The sequence below is a fragment of the Filicampus tigris genome, chromosome 14 (genome assembly GCF_054856515.1).
Source record: "Filicampus tigris isolate MCC_2025a chromosome 14, RoL_Ftig_1.0, whole genome shotgun sequence".
Lineage (NCBI taxonomy): Eukaryota > Metazoa > Chordata > Actinopteri > Syngnathiformes > Syngnathidae > Filicampus > Filicampus tigris.
In genome coordinates, this window is record NC_141230.1 from 13,611,819 (window position 1) to 13,632,221 (window position 20,403).

Sequence of the window (20,403 nt, forward strand, 5' to 3'; positions counted from 1 at the left end):
CATTGGCTCCCTGTGTGTTTCAGGATCGATTTTAAGGTACTTTTATTAGTTTATAAATGTGTTAATGGTCTTGGGCCATCTTATTTATCTGATTTGTTTTTATCATAACAACCCTCGCGGATCCTGAGGTCCTCTGGCGCCGGCCTTTTATTCCAAGGGTGAGGACCAAAATGGACCAAAATGTGGTGGCGCCCCTGTGGCCGTGGGCTGTCATTCCCCTCGGCGCGGAGAGCTCCCCTTGGGTACCCTTTCCTCATATGGTTTCTCTGTGCCTTGTCATGTCTTTTTAACACATTTTATCAGGTTGCGCACTTTGTGTGGGTGTGTGTGAATGATTGCTGATGTACTAATGGATATCTGTCTTGGGTCTGTTGGGAGGGAGGGCATGAACGGATTTTTTAAAATGTATCCATCCATCCATCCATTATCTGTACCGCTTATCCTCACAAGGGTCGCGGGGCGTGCTGGAGCCTACCCCGAATTGGTTGCCAGCCAATCGCAGGGCACACAGAGACAAACATCCGCACTCACAATCACACCTAGGGGCAATTTAGAATATCCAATCAACTTACCATGCATGTTTTTGGAATGTGGGAGGAAACCGGAGTACCCGGAGAAAACCCACGCAGGCACGGGGAGAACATGCAAACTCCACACAGGGAGGCCGGAGCCGGGATCGAACCCACGACCTCTGAACTGTGAGGCGGACGTGCTAACCAGTCGACCACCGTGCCGCCTTTTTAAATTTATTTATTTATTTATTTATTTTCTAATTATCTATGTTTTGCTTTGAATGTTTTAAAGCACTTTGAGTTGCATTTTTATGTATGAAAAGTGCTATATAAATAGAATGTGATTGATTGATTGATTGATTGATAAGAGACACATAAAGTTAGCTGTACACTGTACAGAGGACTTAGGGCCATTTCAAACAAAAACATTAAAAAAAAAAAAAAAGCGACCGAATTATGTTTTGAATATGGTATAAATTTATTCTGTGGTTGTCGTTTCCATTAAAAAAAAGAGGTTTTGGATGACTACATTTAAATTTGTATACATGAATTTATGAATGTTACATATACAAGAATTGTTATTAGTTGAGTTTAGGCTGGAGTGTAGCCCCATCACAAATCTGGTCCCTCCAGCATTTTATTTGATTTTTGAAACTATATAAATTATTTTTTTTCAATGTTTTTATGTAACCTTTCTTTGTTCAAAACGTTTTGCTTTCATTCCCTACCCTGTAGGCTATAATTTCAAAGTATTAAATTGATTGATTGTCAAAATCAAAATGAGGTATGCACCAAAATGGGGCTTAGACTCCTTCTTTGTGGCTCGCTTCATCTTGATACTCATTATAAAACATTGTGGTCATCTCCACTCACACCACCAGTGATGTGATAGGTTTTGTCTCGCAGAAAACGAAAGTTAGCTGGCTATGGTGAAAAGAGGTTGGGCCAAAAAAAAAATGCAGCGTGACCTCACTACTCCGATGGTCTTTAAATACGACAGCAGCAAGAAAAGCATCGGAGAAGTCAGGAAAAAGAGCACAATTGAGGTAATGCCTGTTTTCTTCTTCTCTTCTTCATATGATGATTATGACGATGATGATGATGATGATTATGATTTTCATCATCAAGATTGGTTGTTGCTATTTAGAAAAAACAATTAATACTGATTGACATATAATTGGATGTTATCATCCCATTTCATTTTTTTTCTTTACAGGAAAAACAATCAACGTCTATAGGCTATACTCAATTTCAAGGCTTATTTCACTGGAAAATATCTGTATTTTACATTTGATAGTTAGTTAATAGTTAGCTCAACCTGAACTAAACATCCCTTATCAGATCAGTTTTTTACGGCACAAACCGACATAAAAGAAGCACTAACGAAACAGACTATTTCCCCCAAATTTTGCTTAGCGTGGCGGGGACAGCTTCACGCAGGTTCAACAAACCGATAATAGCTATATCAATATAATGTGCTATGACGCTGGCAGAATAGCTGCACCCAACCTGCCTTGTCTGACAGTGTGGAAGAAGTAAGAATTAAGAACTTAAATGCCAAGCAACAAAGAATCAAAGGAACACTTAGTTAAATGTTTTATTGTCTGTTCCAGTGTTTTTGTCTGTCTTGAGAATTGCAATCGCATGATTGCCAAGTTTTCAGTTTCGTTTCTTTATAATGGGAACTTTCAGTCTGGCGTAACAGCGCCACCCGTGGATATCCTGAGTACTACATAGTTTACTTGAACAAACTTTGCACTGTACCTTGATTAATGAGTTCTAAGTGTTCCGTGACCAAGCTCATGACTCTATTTGCTCGTACATCAAATCAATAATGCACATTGAAATTAAATTAAATGGTTGGTTAGCACATCCGCCTCACAGTTCAGAGGTCGTGGGTTCGATCCCGGCTCCGTCCTCCCTGTGTGGAGTTTGCATGTTCCCCCCGTGCCTGCGTGGGTTTTTTCCGGGTACTCCGGTGTCCTTCCACATTCCAAAAACATGCATGGTAAGTTGATTGGACTCTCTAAATTGCCCCTAGGTGTGAGTGTGGATGTTTCTTTGTCTCTGTGTGCCCTGCGATTGGCTGGCAACCAATTCAGGGTGTCCCCCGCCTACTGCCCGAAGACAGCTGGGATAGGCTCCAGCACGCCCCGCGACCCTTGTGAGGATAAGCGGTATCGATAATGGATGGATGAATCAAGCCCCCAAAACTACCACAATTTTTGTTCGGGGATTTTAATAAAGAAAAATAACATATTGTATTGTATTGGGCGCCACGGTGGTCGACTGGTTAGCACGTCCACCTCACAGTTCAGAGGTTGTGGGTTCGATCCCAGCTCCGTCCTTCCTGTGAGGAGTTAGCATGTTCTCCCTGTGCCTGCGCGGGTTTTCTCCTGGTACTCCGGTTTCCTTCCACATTCCGAACACATGCATAGTAGGTTGGACACTCTAAATTGCCCCTAAGTGTGATTGTGAGTGCGGATGTTTGTTTGTCTCTCTGTGCCCTGCGATTGGCTGGCAACCAGTTCAGGGTGTCTCCTGCCTACTGCCCGAAGACAGCTGGGATAGGCTCCAGCACACCCGCGACCCTTGTGAGGATAAGCGGTATAGATAATGGATGGATGGATGTATTGTATTATATTATATTGAAGCACAAGAGAGCAACATATGAAGGAATAAACGTTTTTAACGTTTTTTTTACTATTATTATTATTTATAAATGGTAATGACCGTATGTTGGCATAAGCCCGAAGTCCCAACAACAACAGTATATCTGAGGGTCAGGGTTTTAAATGAGGGTTAAGGTTTCAAATTATGGTTTCAAGGGCTGTGTTAAGGTTTTACCTGTTGCATTGTGTTAAGGTTTCAAATTATGGTTTCAGGGGTTGTGTTAGGGTTTTATCTGTCGCATTGTGTGTGTGTGTTCACCTGGTTGGCACTCTACTTTACTTCAAAATTCCTTCCATCCAACCTGTAGGATATCGGCTGCATATTCAGTCATATTAATATTAGGCTGCTGAAACTTATGTCTTCTTCTCTTACACGAACAGCAACACACCCATTGCATCTACCATCTGTCCTTCCCTCCATCTTTCCCTGATTTCAGACGGCAAAGACCAGTGGGAGCACATAGAACATTATAATTTTTTGGCTTAATGTCCTTTTTAAAATGATAATTTGAAAAAGAGTGTAAATGACATCAAATGAAAAAATAAGTACAGCGTACACCTACTCATGAGCCACCTTGTCTATACTTATATTTTTCAGACATCTTCTCCTTCACCTCATAATCCTGCAAAGCTTTTGCTTGATGAGAATCGAGTCAGCAACTTGATTCTTGGGTGAGTCTACAATCCATTTATTCAACTACTTCCTTCTGCAGGCTTTCTTGCTTGCACTGAGGACAGAGAAGCTGACACTAGTTCCCGGTTACCATTTCTGGTTCCACTGTTATCTTAATCCCTCCACCCCCTTGCCATATCTGCTACTCCCCTAGCATTAGTTTTAACATAATCTCTACCCACACTGAAAAGCCTTCTGTTGAAGAAGAAGTCAACGCAAACCTTTTTTATTCATGAATATGTTGTATGCAAGCCCGCTAGTTGAAACAGGGCATTCTGATAAATATTGCGTTTGTGGAATAAGTGTTAATCCACTCGTTTTTAGCCATTTCCGGGGGCGGCCATTTTGTCTTCTGTCGACTGAAAATGACATCACAACTGCTCACAACGATCAATCACGGCTCAGATTCAGAAAACAGGTCAGCCGTGATTGGTCGTTGTGGGCAGCTGTGATGTCATTTTCAGTCGACAGAAGACAAAATGGCCGACCCCGGAGATGGCTAAAAAAGAGTGCGTTTTGCTGCTTAACATATCTCACAAACGCAAAATTAATCAGAATACCGTTTTTCAACTAGTGAGTCTGGTGGGAACATATTCTTGAAAAAAATATGTTTGGGTTGACTTCCGCTTTAAGAGTTGTAATGAACATGATTTTCTGCCTTTCTCAAAGAAAGCCACTCAAAGAAAGATGAGCATGAGCGCCAAGAAAAAAATACGGTAAGTCTTCCGTGTGTGAACCTTTTAATGAGTGATAGTCATGATGGGGCAGACAAATTTCCCGTGGGAACTGTTTTAATTGTTGGAATTGAAAATGCCATAAAATGTCTTATTTGAATTTTATTTTGTTTGATGAAGGACTTCCTTCGGGGCCACAGCGCCTCCCTTCATTGACTATTTGAAAGACATCCTGCGTCGGTATCCGGATGGCGGACAAATTTTGAAGGTGGGTGTTGTATTTATCTTATTAAAGGTGACATGATTAGAAACAGTTGTTTGATTGGTTTTTTTTTTTTGTTATGATACATCACATTCCAAATCATTATGCAAAAGTCATTTTCTCAGATTTTCCAAAACAGTCAATGCAAATACATTATATAAGTATACATGATACTTAGCGTAATTTCCAAGTTAGACAATAATTTGAATGTTGAAAACAAATCACCCCCCCCCAAAAAAAAAAAAAACACGTCAAATGCTCTGTGCCAAATTCCGATGTTGCTATGTTAAAATGTAACGAGACCTGTTAAGGTGTTTTTGATTGCAAAATGTATTTTACCTTTTTCATTTTGCAAGATGCACTGTTATCATTGGGAAATTTGATCAAAAACATGCAAATTTTACTTTGTGGGTTGAGGACGTAGAAAATTAAGCTGAGTGTCATTTGTGTCATCGACTATTTCGGAAAATCTGTGAAAAACATCAGTTGCATAATTTGGAACACAGTGTATTTTATTTGTATATGGGGAGTAGACATGGTTGTTTGCTGATGTGTGTTTTTTTTAAATCAGGAGCTGATTCAAAATGCAGATGACGCTCAAGCCACCAATGTGACTTTTATCCATGACGACAGAAGCTACGGAACTGAAAGTCTTTGGACGGACGCTTTGGGACGATTCCAAGGTAACCACGATGAAGATGCTCACAGTTCACTGTGGTTCTCTATTTGTGCGACATTATTATGACTCTTTCTTAAATGGCTATTATTACTTGTCATAATCACAGATTCTAGTAATGATACATGAAACGGAATGCAAAAATAGCATATCTGATTTTGCAAAAAAAGGCCGTCAAGGATTTTTCTTTGCTATGAAGAAGAATTAATCGCCATTTGACTCACCAAAATGTACATAAGACAACTTTCAGGCCTCAGTTTGTGCGTATGTGACCTTTAACAAAGCCTATCATTATTTCTCAGAAATATCCCTTGTTATCTTTGTATAGGACCTGCTCTGTACAGCTACAACAATGCACCATTTACTGATGAAGACTGGGAGGGAATTCAGGCTGTCGGGAGAAGCGTCAAGCGCAATGACCCCACCACAGTCGGGAGGTTTGGAATTGGTTTCAACTCTGTTTACCACATAACAGGTAAAGCCCTTCTCAAATGTTCTAAATACCTCTGTGGGGATTTTTTGGGGCAAGCGTATTGACAAGGCAATATATTTTTATTCACGTTAACAGATGTTCCCAGTATATTCAGCTCAGGCTACCTTGGCATGTTAGATCCCCAAGAAAAAATATTTGGGGAAAGACAAGGCGGTTTCCGTTGGGCGCTGGACGACGCTGAGCATGAAGAAGCTCTGACGACGATTGGAGATCAGTTCCAGCCCTTCCGGGACATTGTTACACTCGTAAGCGGACAAGAGTGGTCCAAAGTCATTATGGAAGATCAACACTTTGACGGGACAATTTTTAGATTCCCTTTGCGTGCGGTGGCGTCAGACATTTCGGATAATTTGTACGACACGGATAAGGTTGTTCAGCTTTTTGATAGCTTCATTGCAGATGCAGACTTGAGCCTGCTGTTCCTGAAAAATGTGACCACGGTGACCTTGATGCACATTGACATCCATGGCTCTGTGAGCACGAGACTTGAAGTCCAGTCCTCGGCCTCCACGGATCTTGTTTTGGAGCCACTGGACAGGACCATCATCGAGGGTTCGACGAGACTCAAAGTCCTGACCGTCTCTTCCGAAGAGCACAAAGAAACAAAGTGGCTTGTGACGACGTGTACCATGAAGGAAGGAAATGTGGCGGAATTGGACACCCTCGCACAAAAGTTGAGCTTTCTCCCACAGGTTGACTTGGCGTTCCCTTGCGGTGAGACGAGGGCCACCGGCGGGAGCCGACTTAGCTGCTTTCTCCCACTGCCGAACAACGAAAGTAACAAGACAGGACTGCCAGTCCACGTCAATGCCTGCTTCGGCCTCACAGATAACAGGAGACACATCAAGTGGCAGGAGGAAGATCAGCTGCACGACGAACACGCCGTGTGGAACGAATTGCTGATAAAGACCGTGCTGCCACAAGCGTACAGACTGATCATTCAAGACGCCATCAGACATGCTCAAAAGGCTTTGCTCCCTGTGTCTTCTGTGTATGATCTGTGGCCGGATCTTGATCAGCTTCAACACAAGGAGAAATGGCACGCCATCGCCGTCGATGTCCTTCATCAGTTGTTCAGAGAAAATGCGGCTGTGCTCTCCCTCGCCAGAGACGAAAGAGACTTCATCGGTCCGTTGGAAGCTGTGCTACCCTGTCCTGACCCAGCGAGCCCTGACACACTGACCGCCATTCGAAGAACTTTGCTCTCCTGTAGAAAGAATCTTGTAACTTTTCCGTGCCATGTTGCAAGAGCCATAGAAACAGTTCACCCGCATGCCAACAGCCTAACGTATGTGACTCCAGCATACCTCAGAGAGGTCCTCCAAAGCGTTGACATCTGTAACCTGTCCAGAGATGACAAACTCTCTCTTCTGGAGTACATTCTGAGTGATGGAAAATACATGGATCTCCGGAATCTTGAGCTTCTCCCACTCAGTGATGGCTCTTTTAGAGCTTTCACAGACAAAGAGGAGGACACTGCCTTGATTGACAGCAAGGAATTTCCAAGGTAATTTAGGACTGCACGTCTGAAAAGATGTGTGGATGCATGCAGCCCAGTTAGTATTGGCGGCTTTTCTTAAGTGTTTACAATATGGACGGGGGATTAATTGATAAGAATACTAAGAATTCAGAATTGTGGATTAACTCATTCACTGCCAGACATTTTCAGACCCTCTTCTACCCTAAAGGCCCTGATACACCAAACCGACGTCGGAGGTCGTTAAGCATCGTTGCGTCTTTAAGCGCCGTCTGATTGGTGTAGTGGCCACCGTCGTTGTGTTGTAACCCGTCTGTAAGCGTCTTGGGGGCGTTTACGTATGTTGAATTGGGGTAGCCAGTTGTGACATTTGGTCACTCTGATTGGCTGTTAGCTAGCAAATCACCGCACGGAGCACCAACAAGAAGTGACATGCGGAAAAACAGTGAGCACACCTCCGCTGCCTTAATCTTCTTACAAGTACAAGAGCGAGGATTGACCATGTACGTATTTCACAATACCGTGTCAAGAACGTGATGGTTTACTTCGCGTGGGAGTTCATAGTGAGCGAAGAATAGAGCTGAATGCATTGTTTACGTTGTTATAATCCGCCCCCGGCCAACATCATTCCGGTGGGAGTTTTCTAACCATGAGAAATGGTGACTGCCGCCGCCGTTGGTATGGAAGGGTATTACATCTTATGCATGCGCAGAAGGTACTTTAATGGTCAGCGTCGCTGTTTGTCGTTGCGGTGTATTCCTCCAGCGTGACGTGACGACAGCCGGCCGGACGCCACAGGGGATAAGCGTCTGTCACTGTTGGCCAGCGTCTTTTTGGTGTATCAGGGCCTTAACGATTAAAAAAAATTAGAAAAAATATAAATAATGGTATTGAATGGCTGGACTCAATGGCAGGGAATGAGTGAAATGTGTCTTGCATCAGTTAAGCCACAATGGAGTTCACTTACATGTCGATTTTGTCTCAACTAGTTTGTGGCCACAGTATTACAGTGCGCAAGTGGCATAGAAATCAGAGATCAGCACACTCATATTCTCACATCCCTCTATAAACAATCACAAAAAATAATGAATTGGTCATTTTCTGTTGGTGGTGAAGGATAGTCACAAGCCTGCACGACAGCAGTAAAAAATAATAATGATAAATTCTTCCTTTACGGTCAGTTTTGATTGACATTCTCAACAATTCATTCCTGTGGTTTCGGTTTGCTCTGGTATAGGAGTACACCGCATCAATTTTTGTTTACCATAATCTTAGATATCATGATGATGAGTCCATTTATTCTACATTCTACATCTAGTGAACAAAAGTTCTATATTCTTTGCAGAGTTTTGCTACCATTTTGCAAACACCTCTTCATCCCGACTGATTTAAACCCGGACTGCACTGCCCACTTGAAACAAATGGCCCGTGAAAGTAAGAAATTCATCTTTTTATCATCCTTCTGTTGCACGTGTTTATATTTTTGTTGTCTTTCCACAGAATTATTCAAGATAAAGCACATTGATGCAGATCAGGTGGCACAGTACACCAGGAGGTATTTGCCTGAGGACTGGAAGCGGTTGAACACAGCGTTTGTTAGCTGGGATGTCAACAAACATCTGCATCCACCTTTGGATTGGCTCCAAGAATTCTGGAAGTTCCTCAACACTCACTTTACAAAGTTAAGCCTTTTCATTGACATTCCATTGATACCTGTGGGTCCCCTCTCTTCCAGTCAGTCCTTATTACTTGCTAAACTGAATCCAAACACGACTCTTGTTTTCCACCAAAGGAGGCAGATCCGCTTGCCGGATAAAATTGCCATGTTGATGGAAAAAGTTGGCGGTACAGTGGTGAGGGGAAATGAATGGCTTAAGCATGACGACCTGGATTCCTTTGTGCTGTGTCCATCTCCAAGAAGTGTCGTGACTATCTTGATGAACGTCGAATATCAGCATCTCGTCAGAGAACTCCAGACCATGTGTCCCGGCACTCGAGAAGAATTGAAGCAATATCTTTCTTGTCTGGATTCTCTCTCGAATAGCGAGAAGGATCTCCTCTCAAAGGTGCCTCTGTTTCGAAATACAAAAGGCGTGCCTCTCCCAGCACAATCAAAAAAGGCTTTGCTTTTAGGCTGCCGTCCAAAAGTGCCAATGGATCTACCAATGCCTGAATCAATACTGCAGTGTACTACTGAGGCTGATCGCAGACTTTTGCAAATGCTCAACATTAATCTTTTGGATGCAGCTCAAGCAGCCCATCTCCTGATTGATAACATTGAAGACAAAGCATGCAGCAAAGAGGACAGTAAAAAGATCATGACGTGGATTTTACAGCATGGCAGTATCCTTTTCTCCCAAAATAAGACCTTAAAACAGCGTTGTCAAGAATTAAACTTTATGCATGCCAACGGAGTGCTAAAAAAGACCTCATACTTCCTTCATCCAAGAGTTCCAGTTTTCAAAGTAGTTTTTGACGCTGATTTCTTCCCCCCTTCTCTATACTTGCAAACAGACCAAATGCTTGAAACCCTAACAGATCTTGGTATAATAAACAGAGAAGCGGATGTGTCTCCTGAGCACTTGCTGCACGCTGCCACGGTGATTGGCAAACTGCAAGTTAACTCGCACACTCTCAGCAAAGCTCAAGCGCTCTTAAACATGCTCGATGCTCACAGTCTCCTGCCCAAGTTTTCTGATGCACAGCTTCACAGCCTCAGAATGCTGAAATGGGTTCCGTGTGCTAACCCTGGTAATACCACGGACAACATTTCGCTCTTCTGCCCACATGAAATAAGACACTCTCAGTATGAGGATATTGTCGGGCATGTAATGCCTCTAAATGGAAGCCTGAGTGACAGAGTTAGCCACAGTCTTGGTCTCAAATGCCGGCCCCCGCCAAAGAAAGTCATAGACAACTTGTTTGTCTTAATTGCAGACATAAACAAAATAGATGATCCTGACACAAATGGAGATTTCAAAAGAATGTTGCATAGTATTTACAAACACATGCAAGATCAAATTTCGGACTTTGTAACTTTAATGGATAGGAACGAGTGTTGGCTGTGGTGCGGTGATCAGTTTGTTTCTCCCCGGGATTTGGTTCTAGATTACCCGCATAATCTAGATCTGAGTTTGTGGGTGAGGAAATTATCTAAGGAATTCCTACCATACAAGAAGCTCCTGAAGGAGTTTGGTTTGAGATCGGTGCTTTCACAGTGTGACATTGTTGACATTCTCCATACCATCATGAAATCCATTGAACAAAGACAGCCGCCAACTGCAAAACTCTCTGAGATTAAAGTCTCCATAGAAATTGTCAAATGGATATGGAAGGAGAAGATGGTGGTTCAAGAGGACATACCAGTGCCAGTCATCACACAAGAGGGTCAGTATACTCTTAAATCACTGTCAACGGCTGTTTTCTGTGATTTGAGCAAAAAAAGTTTAGAGGGGCTTCAATACAGCAAGGATCAAGTGCATGTCCTGCACGAGGAGATTCCAAAAGCTGCTGCCGAATGGTTCAACATCCAGTTCCTTAGTACGCACATCCTCGATCCTGAGCTTGTGGGGATTGAGCAGTGTGGACAATCTGAGCCCATAACGATGAGGATTAAAAACATTCTCAAAGAGTATGATGAAGAAAGCGATGTCTTCAAAGAGCTCATTCAAAATGCGGAAGATGCTGGAGCAGACTCTTGTAAATTCTTGGTGGATTTCAGAGTACACAAGAATCCCCCTGAAAATCTCATAGATCCTGGCATGGCCCTTTGTCAGGGCCCTTGCCTTTGGGCATTCAATAATGAGAAGTTCACATCTGAGGATTGGAAGAATATTGTGAGAGTGGGCTCTGCCTCAAAAGAACACAAGGTGGACAAAATTGGGAAGTTTGGACTTGGATTCAACACTGTGTATCATGTGACAGATGTTCCATCCGTCCTAAGTGGAAACAGACTCCTTATACTTGATCCAAATGTGACTCACCTTAAAAAGATAATCAGAAACAAATCAAATCCTGGAATCAAGTTGGACCTCTCCCAAAAGCATCTCTTTCATTGTTTCCCTGGTCAGTTTGGACCATACGAAAACATTTTCGATTGCAGTTTCACCACACAAAGTCCTCCACCCCCTTACGAAGGCACTCTCATCAAACTTCCTTTCCGAACCAAGGAGGAGGCTCTTGGATCAGAGATAAGCACCAAAGTATATGACAAAGACGGCATTGTCTCTTTTCAGCAGAAGTTAACAAACAATTATCAAATGCATGTCTTGTTCCTGAAGAACATTAACACATTGTCTTTGCAAAATATCTCAAACCATGCAGCAACTCCGCCAAGGAATGACGAAATACAAATCGTCCTCACTGTCGTCAAAACCACTCTGAGTGCAATAAGAATTCCAGATAAGAGTCGTCAGTCAGCGCAGATTCAAGCTGAAAAGTTATTGCTGAAACCTGGTGAGAATCGCAAAGGAGTTATTGACTGCTGTATCGTCAACATTGTCAAAATAAGCAGTTACCAATCAGGTAGAAGACAAAGTCAGTCTTGGCTCGTGCACAACTGCTTTGGGACAAATGAATCTTTAAAAATGGCCCTAAAACAGGACAAGCCAGTCAAGTTCTCCTTGCCGATTGGGGGAATAGCTGTGCCTTTGCATGAAGATCCAGAACGTGGAACATTTTCCACACCGGAAACCAAGCTAACTGGTCAGGCATTTTGCTTCCTCCCACTTGCAATTCACACTGGTCTCCCAGTCAATATCAATGGCACATTCGCTGTAACAAGTAATCGTAAAGGTCTGTGGGAAAGTGGGGTGAAACATGACTGGAACACAGCTCTACTTCAGGATCCCATAGTGACAGCATATGTTACAGCACTTTTGGTATTAAAGAACATGTCAAAAAACGTCCAGCTGAAAAATTACTCTTATCACACCTTTTGGCCTAATAGAGAAAAAGTTAGTGACACATTCAAACCTTTGGTTGATAAGTTTTACTCAACCATCACCCAGCACCACATTGCCCCAGAGGTCTTCAGCGATGGCAAAAAATGGTGTTCAGTGAACAATGCCATATTTTTACATGAAACTATTGAAGAAGATGAAAAGATCCATACACTTGTAATGCAGGTCTGTCAGAAACATATCAAAGAACCAAACCAGGTTGTTTATCTTCCACTCTGGTTGCGAAATAGCTTCAAACACAGTGGGCTTGAGAAGGTTTTACAGGAGAAAACATGGAGTTGGGAGAGGTTTTATCAAGACGTGGTGTTTGTGAACCTTGCCACCCTGGACACTCAGAGTAGAGATACTCTTTTGTTACATGCCATTGACCTTACCTCAGAGGAAATTGACCGTCTCTTGATCAAGTATCCGTGCATCCCCACAATGGATGGACACCTCCAATATATCAAGAAACTTGTGAATCCATCAGGAAAACTGGCTTGTCTTTTTGAAGACGAGAAGGGGAAATTGCTTGGAGGTACGGAGAATGACTTTTGCTCCCCAAAGAGGATTCAACGTCTGCTGGAGCTTGGAATGGCAAATGACTATCTTCCGCTGGAGGCTATTGTTGAGAAAGCAGAAACAATCCATACCTTTTGGAGGACTGACAAAACAAAAACATATGGCTATTTGAAGTGCCTTCTTGAACTCATGAAGGATCATATTAATGTCAAAGACTCCTGCCACTGGCAAACTTTAAGAACGATCCAATTTCTCCCAGCATTTTGCTGCAGCGGTACAAAGTCAGTTCTGAGAAGGCCGGTTGACATTTTCAGTGAAAAATGCTCAATGCTAGTTGACAAAACACAACCTGTTCTGGATCATTCTGGCTTGAACATACATGTTACTGATCCGATCCTACAAACACTAGGTATTCGTGACACCCCAGTACCAGACATGGTGCTCCAGCAGTTGCAAAAAACACAGGAGCAGTCACGATCCACGGACAAATCCAAGCTTCACATGATTGCCTATGAATGCTACAGTTTTCTGGATAGATACCTCTGTGACTCAAAATCATCAACATTCATTTCTCAGAGGGCTAATTCATTCCCATTCATTTTTGACGGCAATATATTTGTCAACGTGAACCGCGTGGCGGTCAAAGAGCAATTTCATGTAAAGCCCTATCTCCATGTACTTCCACCTGCCTTTGCTCATTTCCGTAATCTCTGGGAGAGTGTAGGTGTTGAAGACACCTTTACTCTACGCCAGTTTCTTACTGTGCTCCAGGAAGTTCATTTGAAACATGGAAACAAACCCTTGCCAAAGAACGATCTCAGAATTTGTCTCACAATTTTAAACAGAGGCATATACTCAGCCAACGAGAACACCACAAGCGACTGTCTCATACCCAATGAGCATGGGGTTTTGGAACCTGCCTGCCAGCTTTTTTTTAATGACAGCTCATGGATGCCAGTTACAATGGATGTTACTCTCTGCCACAAGGATATCCCACGTGCTATGGCACTCCATTTTGGAATCAAAACAACCAGACATCATACTCTGCAAAGCCATGCAGTTGAAAACCTCTTGCCACATTCTTTCCAGTTCGAACAGAAAGAGCACTTAACTGTTAGGATTCAAAACATCATTTCTTCCTATCCATCAAAGAAAGATATCCTCAAAGAGCTCATCCAAAATGCTGATGATGCAGAGGCTACGGAAATTCATTTTATTTGGGACAGACGACAGCACGGCACTGTAAAAACCTTTGGAGAGAAATGGAATTGGCTCCAGGGCCCAGCACTCTGCGTCTTCAACAACAATGTGTTTTCAGATACGGACCTGGCTGGCATTCAGCAGCTGGGAACTGGAGGAAAGCGCCATAATCCAGGGAAGATTGGAAAATATGGACTTGGATTCACTTCTGTTTACCATCTGACTGATTGCCCCTCAATCCTCACTGGAGACGACTTACTATGCATTTCAGATCCCAATCAAAATTACATTGAAAACCACAACGAGCATGTGCGTGCAGGCATCGGCTATAAACTAGGTGACACATTCAAGGAGATGTACGAAGATGTTTACAAATCCTATCTTCCAGACAAATTTTCCCTTAAAGACGGAACCATGATTAGGTTGCCTCTAAGGACTCTTACCATGGCAGGGATCTCAAAAATATCACAACGGGAAGTCACTGATCACGACTTGAAAGACCTGTGTGCTGCCCTATCTGAGGACCCTGAAGGGCTCATTCTGTTTTTGAAAAATATCTGCAAAGTCGAGGTCCATGAAATTAATGACCATGAAGGTGAAATCACAACAATCTTTGCAGTAGAAAAGACTGAACCACAAACACAACAAGAAAAAGAGGCTGGCATGAAGTGTCTTCAAAACGCTGTTCTAAGTGAAGGCTCGGTCCCACGCAAAGCAATTTATCAAACATTGATTTCAACCTCGGACAAAAGACAAAGTTGGTGGATCATTGCAGAGCAGTTTGGGACATCGCAGTCCACTGATGAAGAAGGAAAATATCCACGAGCAACAGTAGCAGCACGCATGAACTCCAAAAGAGCACCCAGGTGCAGTGTTTTTAAAGGCGGAGCCTTTTGTTTGCTTCCTCTACCAGGCACCACTGGTCTACCTGTTCACATTAATGGAGACTTTGAGGTTGACTGTGCCAGAAAAAGCCTTTGGAAAGAAGATGGCCTGAGTCTGAAAGCAAACTGGAACGAATCTTTGAAAAACAACATCATTGCGCCACTTTATGCAGATCTTCTTCATCACATCAGCCAAATCATAGTGAAGACAGCTAGCCCTGAAAAAATGATGTTGTGTTTATCTACATCATACTTCTGTTTCTGGCCAACAGTGTCTGAAGATGTTGGTCAAGAATGGCACGAAATGATACATGAGGTCTACAGATCAATTAGCAAAAGAGGCCTTGATGTTATACCAGTGGTAAGGTGCACAAAGCGAGTAACTACTGAAAAGCCATTGCCTACTACCACTGAATATTCTATTGAGTGGCGTGGTGCAAGATGGACCTCACTAACAACTGCACCCTACTTGGAATCCTCTAATGGGGGCATAAATCACATTTTGAGGGACCTTGGCATGGATTTGGTTCCCTTCTCCAGTGGAATGCAGAGGATATGGGATGGTTTCAAAAGTGCCGGCATTGCTGTAAAAGATGTAAATCCTTCAAGCGTGCGGACCTTCTTGAGAGCAAAGGCTATCCATAATCCAAAGCAAACAAGCGATGGCTTACCACTGCCTGTGAATGACACGCTCATCCAAAATCCAGAAAGATGCTCGGAGCTCCTCCGTTTCTGCCTACGCGATATCTGCCAGGAAAATATCACAAGTGAGGATTCTGCTCTACTCAACGGGCTTCCTCTTCTCCTCACAGCGGATGGGGTTTTGAGGGTGTTTGACGACAAATCACCAAAGCTGATATCCGTATACAGCAGTCTGTTCTCTGGCTACGAGCATTATTTTGTGCATTATCGGACAAATCGTGACTTTTTGAAGCTACTCGAAAACATGAGCCTCGCCAGCATGTTGACAGTTCCTGATGCGTCCGACTGGTTGAAGCTTTTGATTCAGCAGAATCTTCACAAATGTAAGCTTGACCCACAGCACGGTCTTTATGTTCCAAATGAAGAAATGCTAGCCTGGCTGAAATTGCTGTGGAAGTTCTTATTAAGCCATATAAGAACTAAAAGTCCAAGTGATGATCAACATTTGTTGTTAACTGGTGTGAAGCAGCTCTTCGGTGACTTCTGTATTTTACCTGTTGTGTGCCCAAGATCAAACACGCACCTCCTTCAAAAAATGAAAGCCATGCCCAGTGTAATTCCCCCCAAATCGATCAATGATGTATCTGAAATCCTTTTCAAAATGGGTTTCATGATGCTTGACTTTGCCTTTTTCATAGAGACTGACCCTTGCAAAATTTCACTTCTGCAACCCGAACTAATGAACGTGAATGACAAAAATTCTGTGCTGAACCAGGTCATTATTATAAACCACTCCGAGTTTCACCAGCTTTCTTCAGCTGACTTGAGAGAACTTCAAACCTTCCTGCAGTCCGGAAAGTCCATAAACTGCCCCGCGTATCAGAGCAAGCTCCGGTCGCTGCCACTGTTCGAAACAATCCACGGCAATCGAGTGAGGATTGATGGCCATGAAGTGGTTTACATCCTCAACATGAGCACGGAGTCACTGATTCAGTTCCCAGACTTGTCCAAGCCTCCTGAGAGCAACAGCCTTTTTCTCAAAAACAATCTTGAGAACTTCAATGTGGCTCAAACTTTGAGCATTCAGGTCTTGAACGATCTGCAGTATTTCATGAGGATCATTTTGCCTGTCGTGCAAATACTCTCGGAGCGTCAGAAGCTGCAGTGCCTCAAACTGTTACTCTCACTGCAAAATCTTGACAGTTATTTTCAGCATAAGTCCGCCATAATTCCCAAACTGGCGACGGTACCAATGATTGTCAATGCTGAGGGCCAAGTGGTACCAGTCTCGTACTACTTTGATGAGAGAGTTACCCTGTATCAGGCAATGTTACCTCAAGAAAGATTTGTGCCTAAGAGTGTTTGGGCTGAGTTGAGCGAAGGAAATCAATATAAAGAACAAGCTGCACAGCAGTTACTCCGGGAACTTGGAATGAAGCACATTGTGTCCAGAGACGATATCATACGCTTTGCAAGGCAGGTAGAGTCGGAAGCTAAGGCAAAGGGTCACTCTCAGGAGCTGCAACAGAAATCCACCCTAGTTCTCCAAGAAGCCTTGAGCGTTTCAAGTGATGAAACATTGCTGGACAGCATAACCGACATTAAGTTCATTTTTCCTGTCAAAGTAAGACAAGAACTGTGTGATTATCATTTGCCATTTGCGCTCGAGACCACCGCTGTTCAAATCAACGGGTCTTTAATTGAAAGCTTTCACAGGGATCAAGATCTGATTTGGTCTACAATGCCTATCATACATCTACCAGGAAAGTCCAAGAAGTATCTGGAAAGAATTACACAAGCGGGAGCTCATGGACGGCCGCCTGCAAATTGCGTAACCAGAAACATGTTAAATGTCTCCCTGTCACTTTGTGAAACGGACGTTCAGATTAAAACCCGTGCAACTGTGTTTCGACTTTGTTATGCCTACTTGCAAGCGATCGAATTTGACAGCCGATCATTGAATGGCGTCCCGCTCGTGTTGGTCGAAAATGATAAAAGAGTGGTGAGAACGGGAAATGTTGCTCTTTCACTCCCCCACGAACCTGATTTTAGGCCATATTTGTACAAAATTCCGACCAGGGACACTGCGTTTTGGCCATTCTTCGAGAAAGTTGGTGTGAAGGAGGTACCAACTGCAGTTGAGTACAGTAATGTTCTGGAAGCAATCAAAGCTGATTCCCTTGGAAAAACCCGACTCAACCAGAACCAAAAGAAAACAGTTGAACGTGCTGTGGAGCAATTGTTTCTGTTACTTGTAAAGAAGGGTAACCGATCTCTTATGGGCAGTGTAAAGACTTTGTTCCTGCCTGCTGTAGATGGAAAACTCCACCCATCATCTGAACTGTACTTCAACAACACAGCCTTTGACCCCCAACGGTTGGAAGCAACGCTGGACAAAGAGTTCCTGTTGCTCGAGAAACTCAGCTCATGTCATTTGGGCACCGACATATATGAGCATTGTCGTCTGCTGCAATTGCTGCCCCATAGACTCCAACCTAAAATGCTGTCGCAGGTCACTGAAGAAAAATTTGTGAAATCGCGCATGCAACTGTGTGAGCTTAGTCAGGCCTGTGAGTTTCGTGGCTGGTTTGATCAACACCTGACTTCGAGTGAATTGGCACATGGACTGATATGTCTTATGAGAGAGCAGTCAAAAGGTAAACTAACCCAAGAGCAGGCTGCGGACATGTGTCGGAATATATTCGGCAGCATCGAGATTGTGTGTTGCACGAGCCTGATGACGGAGCTGTGGCTGAAAGACCGTGCTCTGGAGAACACGGCATGTGAGAAGGACGTTTTTGTCCAACAAGTTGAAAGAGGTTGCGTGTTTTACATGAAACACAATGACATCATGGACCCAAAGGTCATAAATAGCGTGAACATGACTTTGACAAAGGTGGTAAGCTCTTTGTTAGGGAACAGAATTTTGCCAGAGCACCTCCTGGTCCTCAGCCAGCTCCTCCTCTGTGACAATGTACAAGATGTTCGTAAAACTCTGACCGATAACGGGATCCACGACAGTGTAGATTTAGAGATTGTTGGGGCCAGCCCGCAGGCCCTGAAAGGAGAGATTCCAGAGGAGTGGCACGATTCCTTAGATATGAATGTTCTCAACAACTTTGAAGAGGGAGAATATGTAGCTTACTGCGTTGACGACAAGTACATTTATGCAGTCATTGTGGAGGTACTGCCTCCACAATCTGGACCTTACTCACAGAGGTACAAAGTAAAAATTGGTGAAGACGAGATCATTGAAGTCAGTACCGGAGACCTCTATCAGTTTAAATCTGAAAACATGCCACAATTAGAATTTGACGAAGCCATAGAAACCACCAGTGAGAATTTGCAAGCAGCAACGTACCAACAAGCTTCAGCTTCCATAGCCACAAGATGTTTACCAGTAACCTTTGAAGAAGCAGTGGAGGAAATTGATCAAAGTTTGGTGGAGATCTGGACTCTTCCACAGGAGGAGAGGATAAAACACGGCAAGCGACTGTACCTCAAATGGCATCATCACAAAAACCCTCAGTGCCACTATGGCACAATGGCAGTCAGATACGTGAAAGACAGAACTTGCGCTTCATTCGGACACTTCTACCAGCAATGGGACGAGGAGGCTTTGCTCCACAAAAGTGGGCGAGAACGAATTGTCCTACAATACCATTCCTACAACTTTTGGGACCAAAACAGATATGTTCCAAGGCCCAACAGAGAGGAGGCCCGACGGTGGTGTCGGCAGGCCCGCTGCGACCTCAATGCTGCGCGCGGCGAAAGCGATGCGGGGAGTGCCGAGTGGTGTCTGTTCAAAGTCCACCAGGCAGTGGAAAAGGCCATCATCGCTGTTGGGTACAAAACAAACGGCCAATGTCTCAACGGCACAATTTTAGGCATGGCTAAGAAAGTCTCGCGCTACAGCCCCATGCTAAGCGACCTGCCTCAGAGTGTGGCCCAGCTGCAGGCCTTTGGCGTAGATGCTAAAAAGACGCAATATCCCAACCACCATCCTTTCCCCCGCATCCCAAATGAAAGTTTCCATTTGGCCAACGTGGGTGAGGTACTGAACATAGCAACTCAGCTCCTGGCTGCAGTAGAAAAATATGTGAATTAAAGTTCTACAAGGAACATACGCCATATACTCTACATCTTTGTTTATGCTTTTCAATTCAGTGGACCGATCCCATTTAGTGGTAACCCAGTTGGGTTTGATTGCAACTCTTTCAGCATGGGACCAGAATAAGACAGCTATGTTTTGTAGATTGCAGTCATGCTATAATGCTTTGTCACATTGTCATCTTCAATGGCTATTTTCAAGTGTCACACTTACATATTGTGTTGTATTGTATTGACATGTATTTAGATCTAGATAATGGTAGTAATTCTTGTTCTAAAAATGTCGTACTTCTTCAATTAATGTAACAAATGTGCTTTGGAGTCTCATGTTCAATGTTTGCAAAATCCACTGTTTATTAACGACCCTAACGTACTCGAGAACTCGCACGTATAATGGATATAAGTCTACACACCCCTGTTCAACTGCCAGGTTTTTGTGATTAAAAAGAGACCAAATTAATTCATTCATATTAAAAAAGTTTTTTCCACAATTCATGTTACCTGTAACTTCTATCCATCAATTATCTGAACTGCTTATTCTCACAAGGGTCGACTCAATTGAGGGGGAAAAAAACTAAGGTTTTGTAAAAAAAATTGTGGTTGCACAAGTGCACACACCCTCTGAAAAATTAGGATTTGGCTGTTCAGAATGAATCGTTCATATTC

The 20,403-nt window shown here is 43.2% G+C and overlaps 1 protein-coding gene across 2 annotated transcripts; it reads left to right on the forward strand.

Moving 5' to 3' along the window:
- Positions 1-129: 129 nt before the first annotated feature.
- sacs2 (sacsin molecular chaperone 2) lies at positions 130-20,228 on the forward strand. Of its 2 annotated transcripts, none has more exons than XM_086051266.1 (10): positions 130-242; positions 1,419-1,558; positions 3,783-3,856; positions 4,527-4,573; positions 4,712-4,799; positions 5,365-5,476; positions 5,798-5,944; positions 6,038-7,469; positions 8,785-8,873; positions 8,940-20,228. In XM_086051266.1, the coding sequence occupies exons 4-10, from the start codon at positions 4,545-4,547 to the stop codon at positions 19,733-19,735; spliced, it is 12,693 nt and encodes a 4,230-aa protein (XP_085907392.1). In that variant the 5' UTR covers positions 130-242; positions 1,419-1,558; positions 3,783-3,856; positions 4,527-4,544; the 3' UTR covers positions 19,736-20,228. The 2 variants fall into 2 exon arrangements, with proteins under 2 accessions (XP_085907392.1, XP_085907393.1); XM_086051267.1 differs by having other exon boundaries at positions 4,531-4,573.
- The last annotated feature ends 175 nt before the right edge of the window (positions 20,229-20,403 follow it).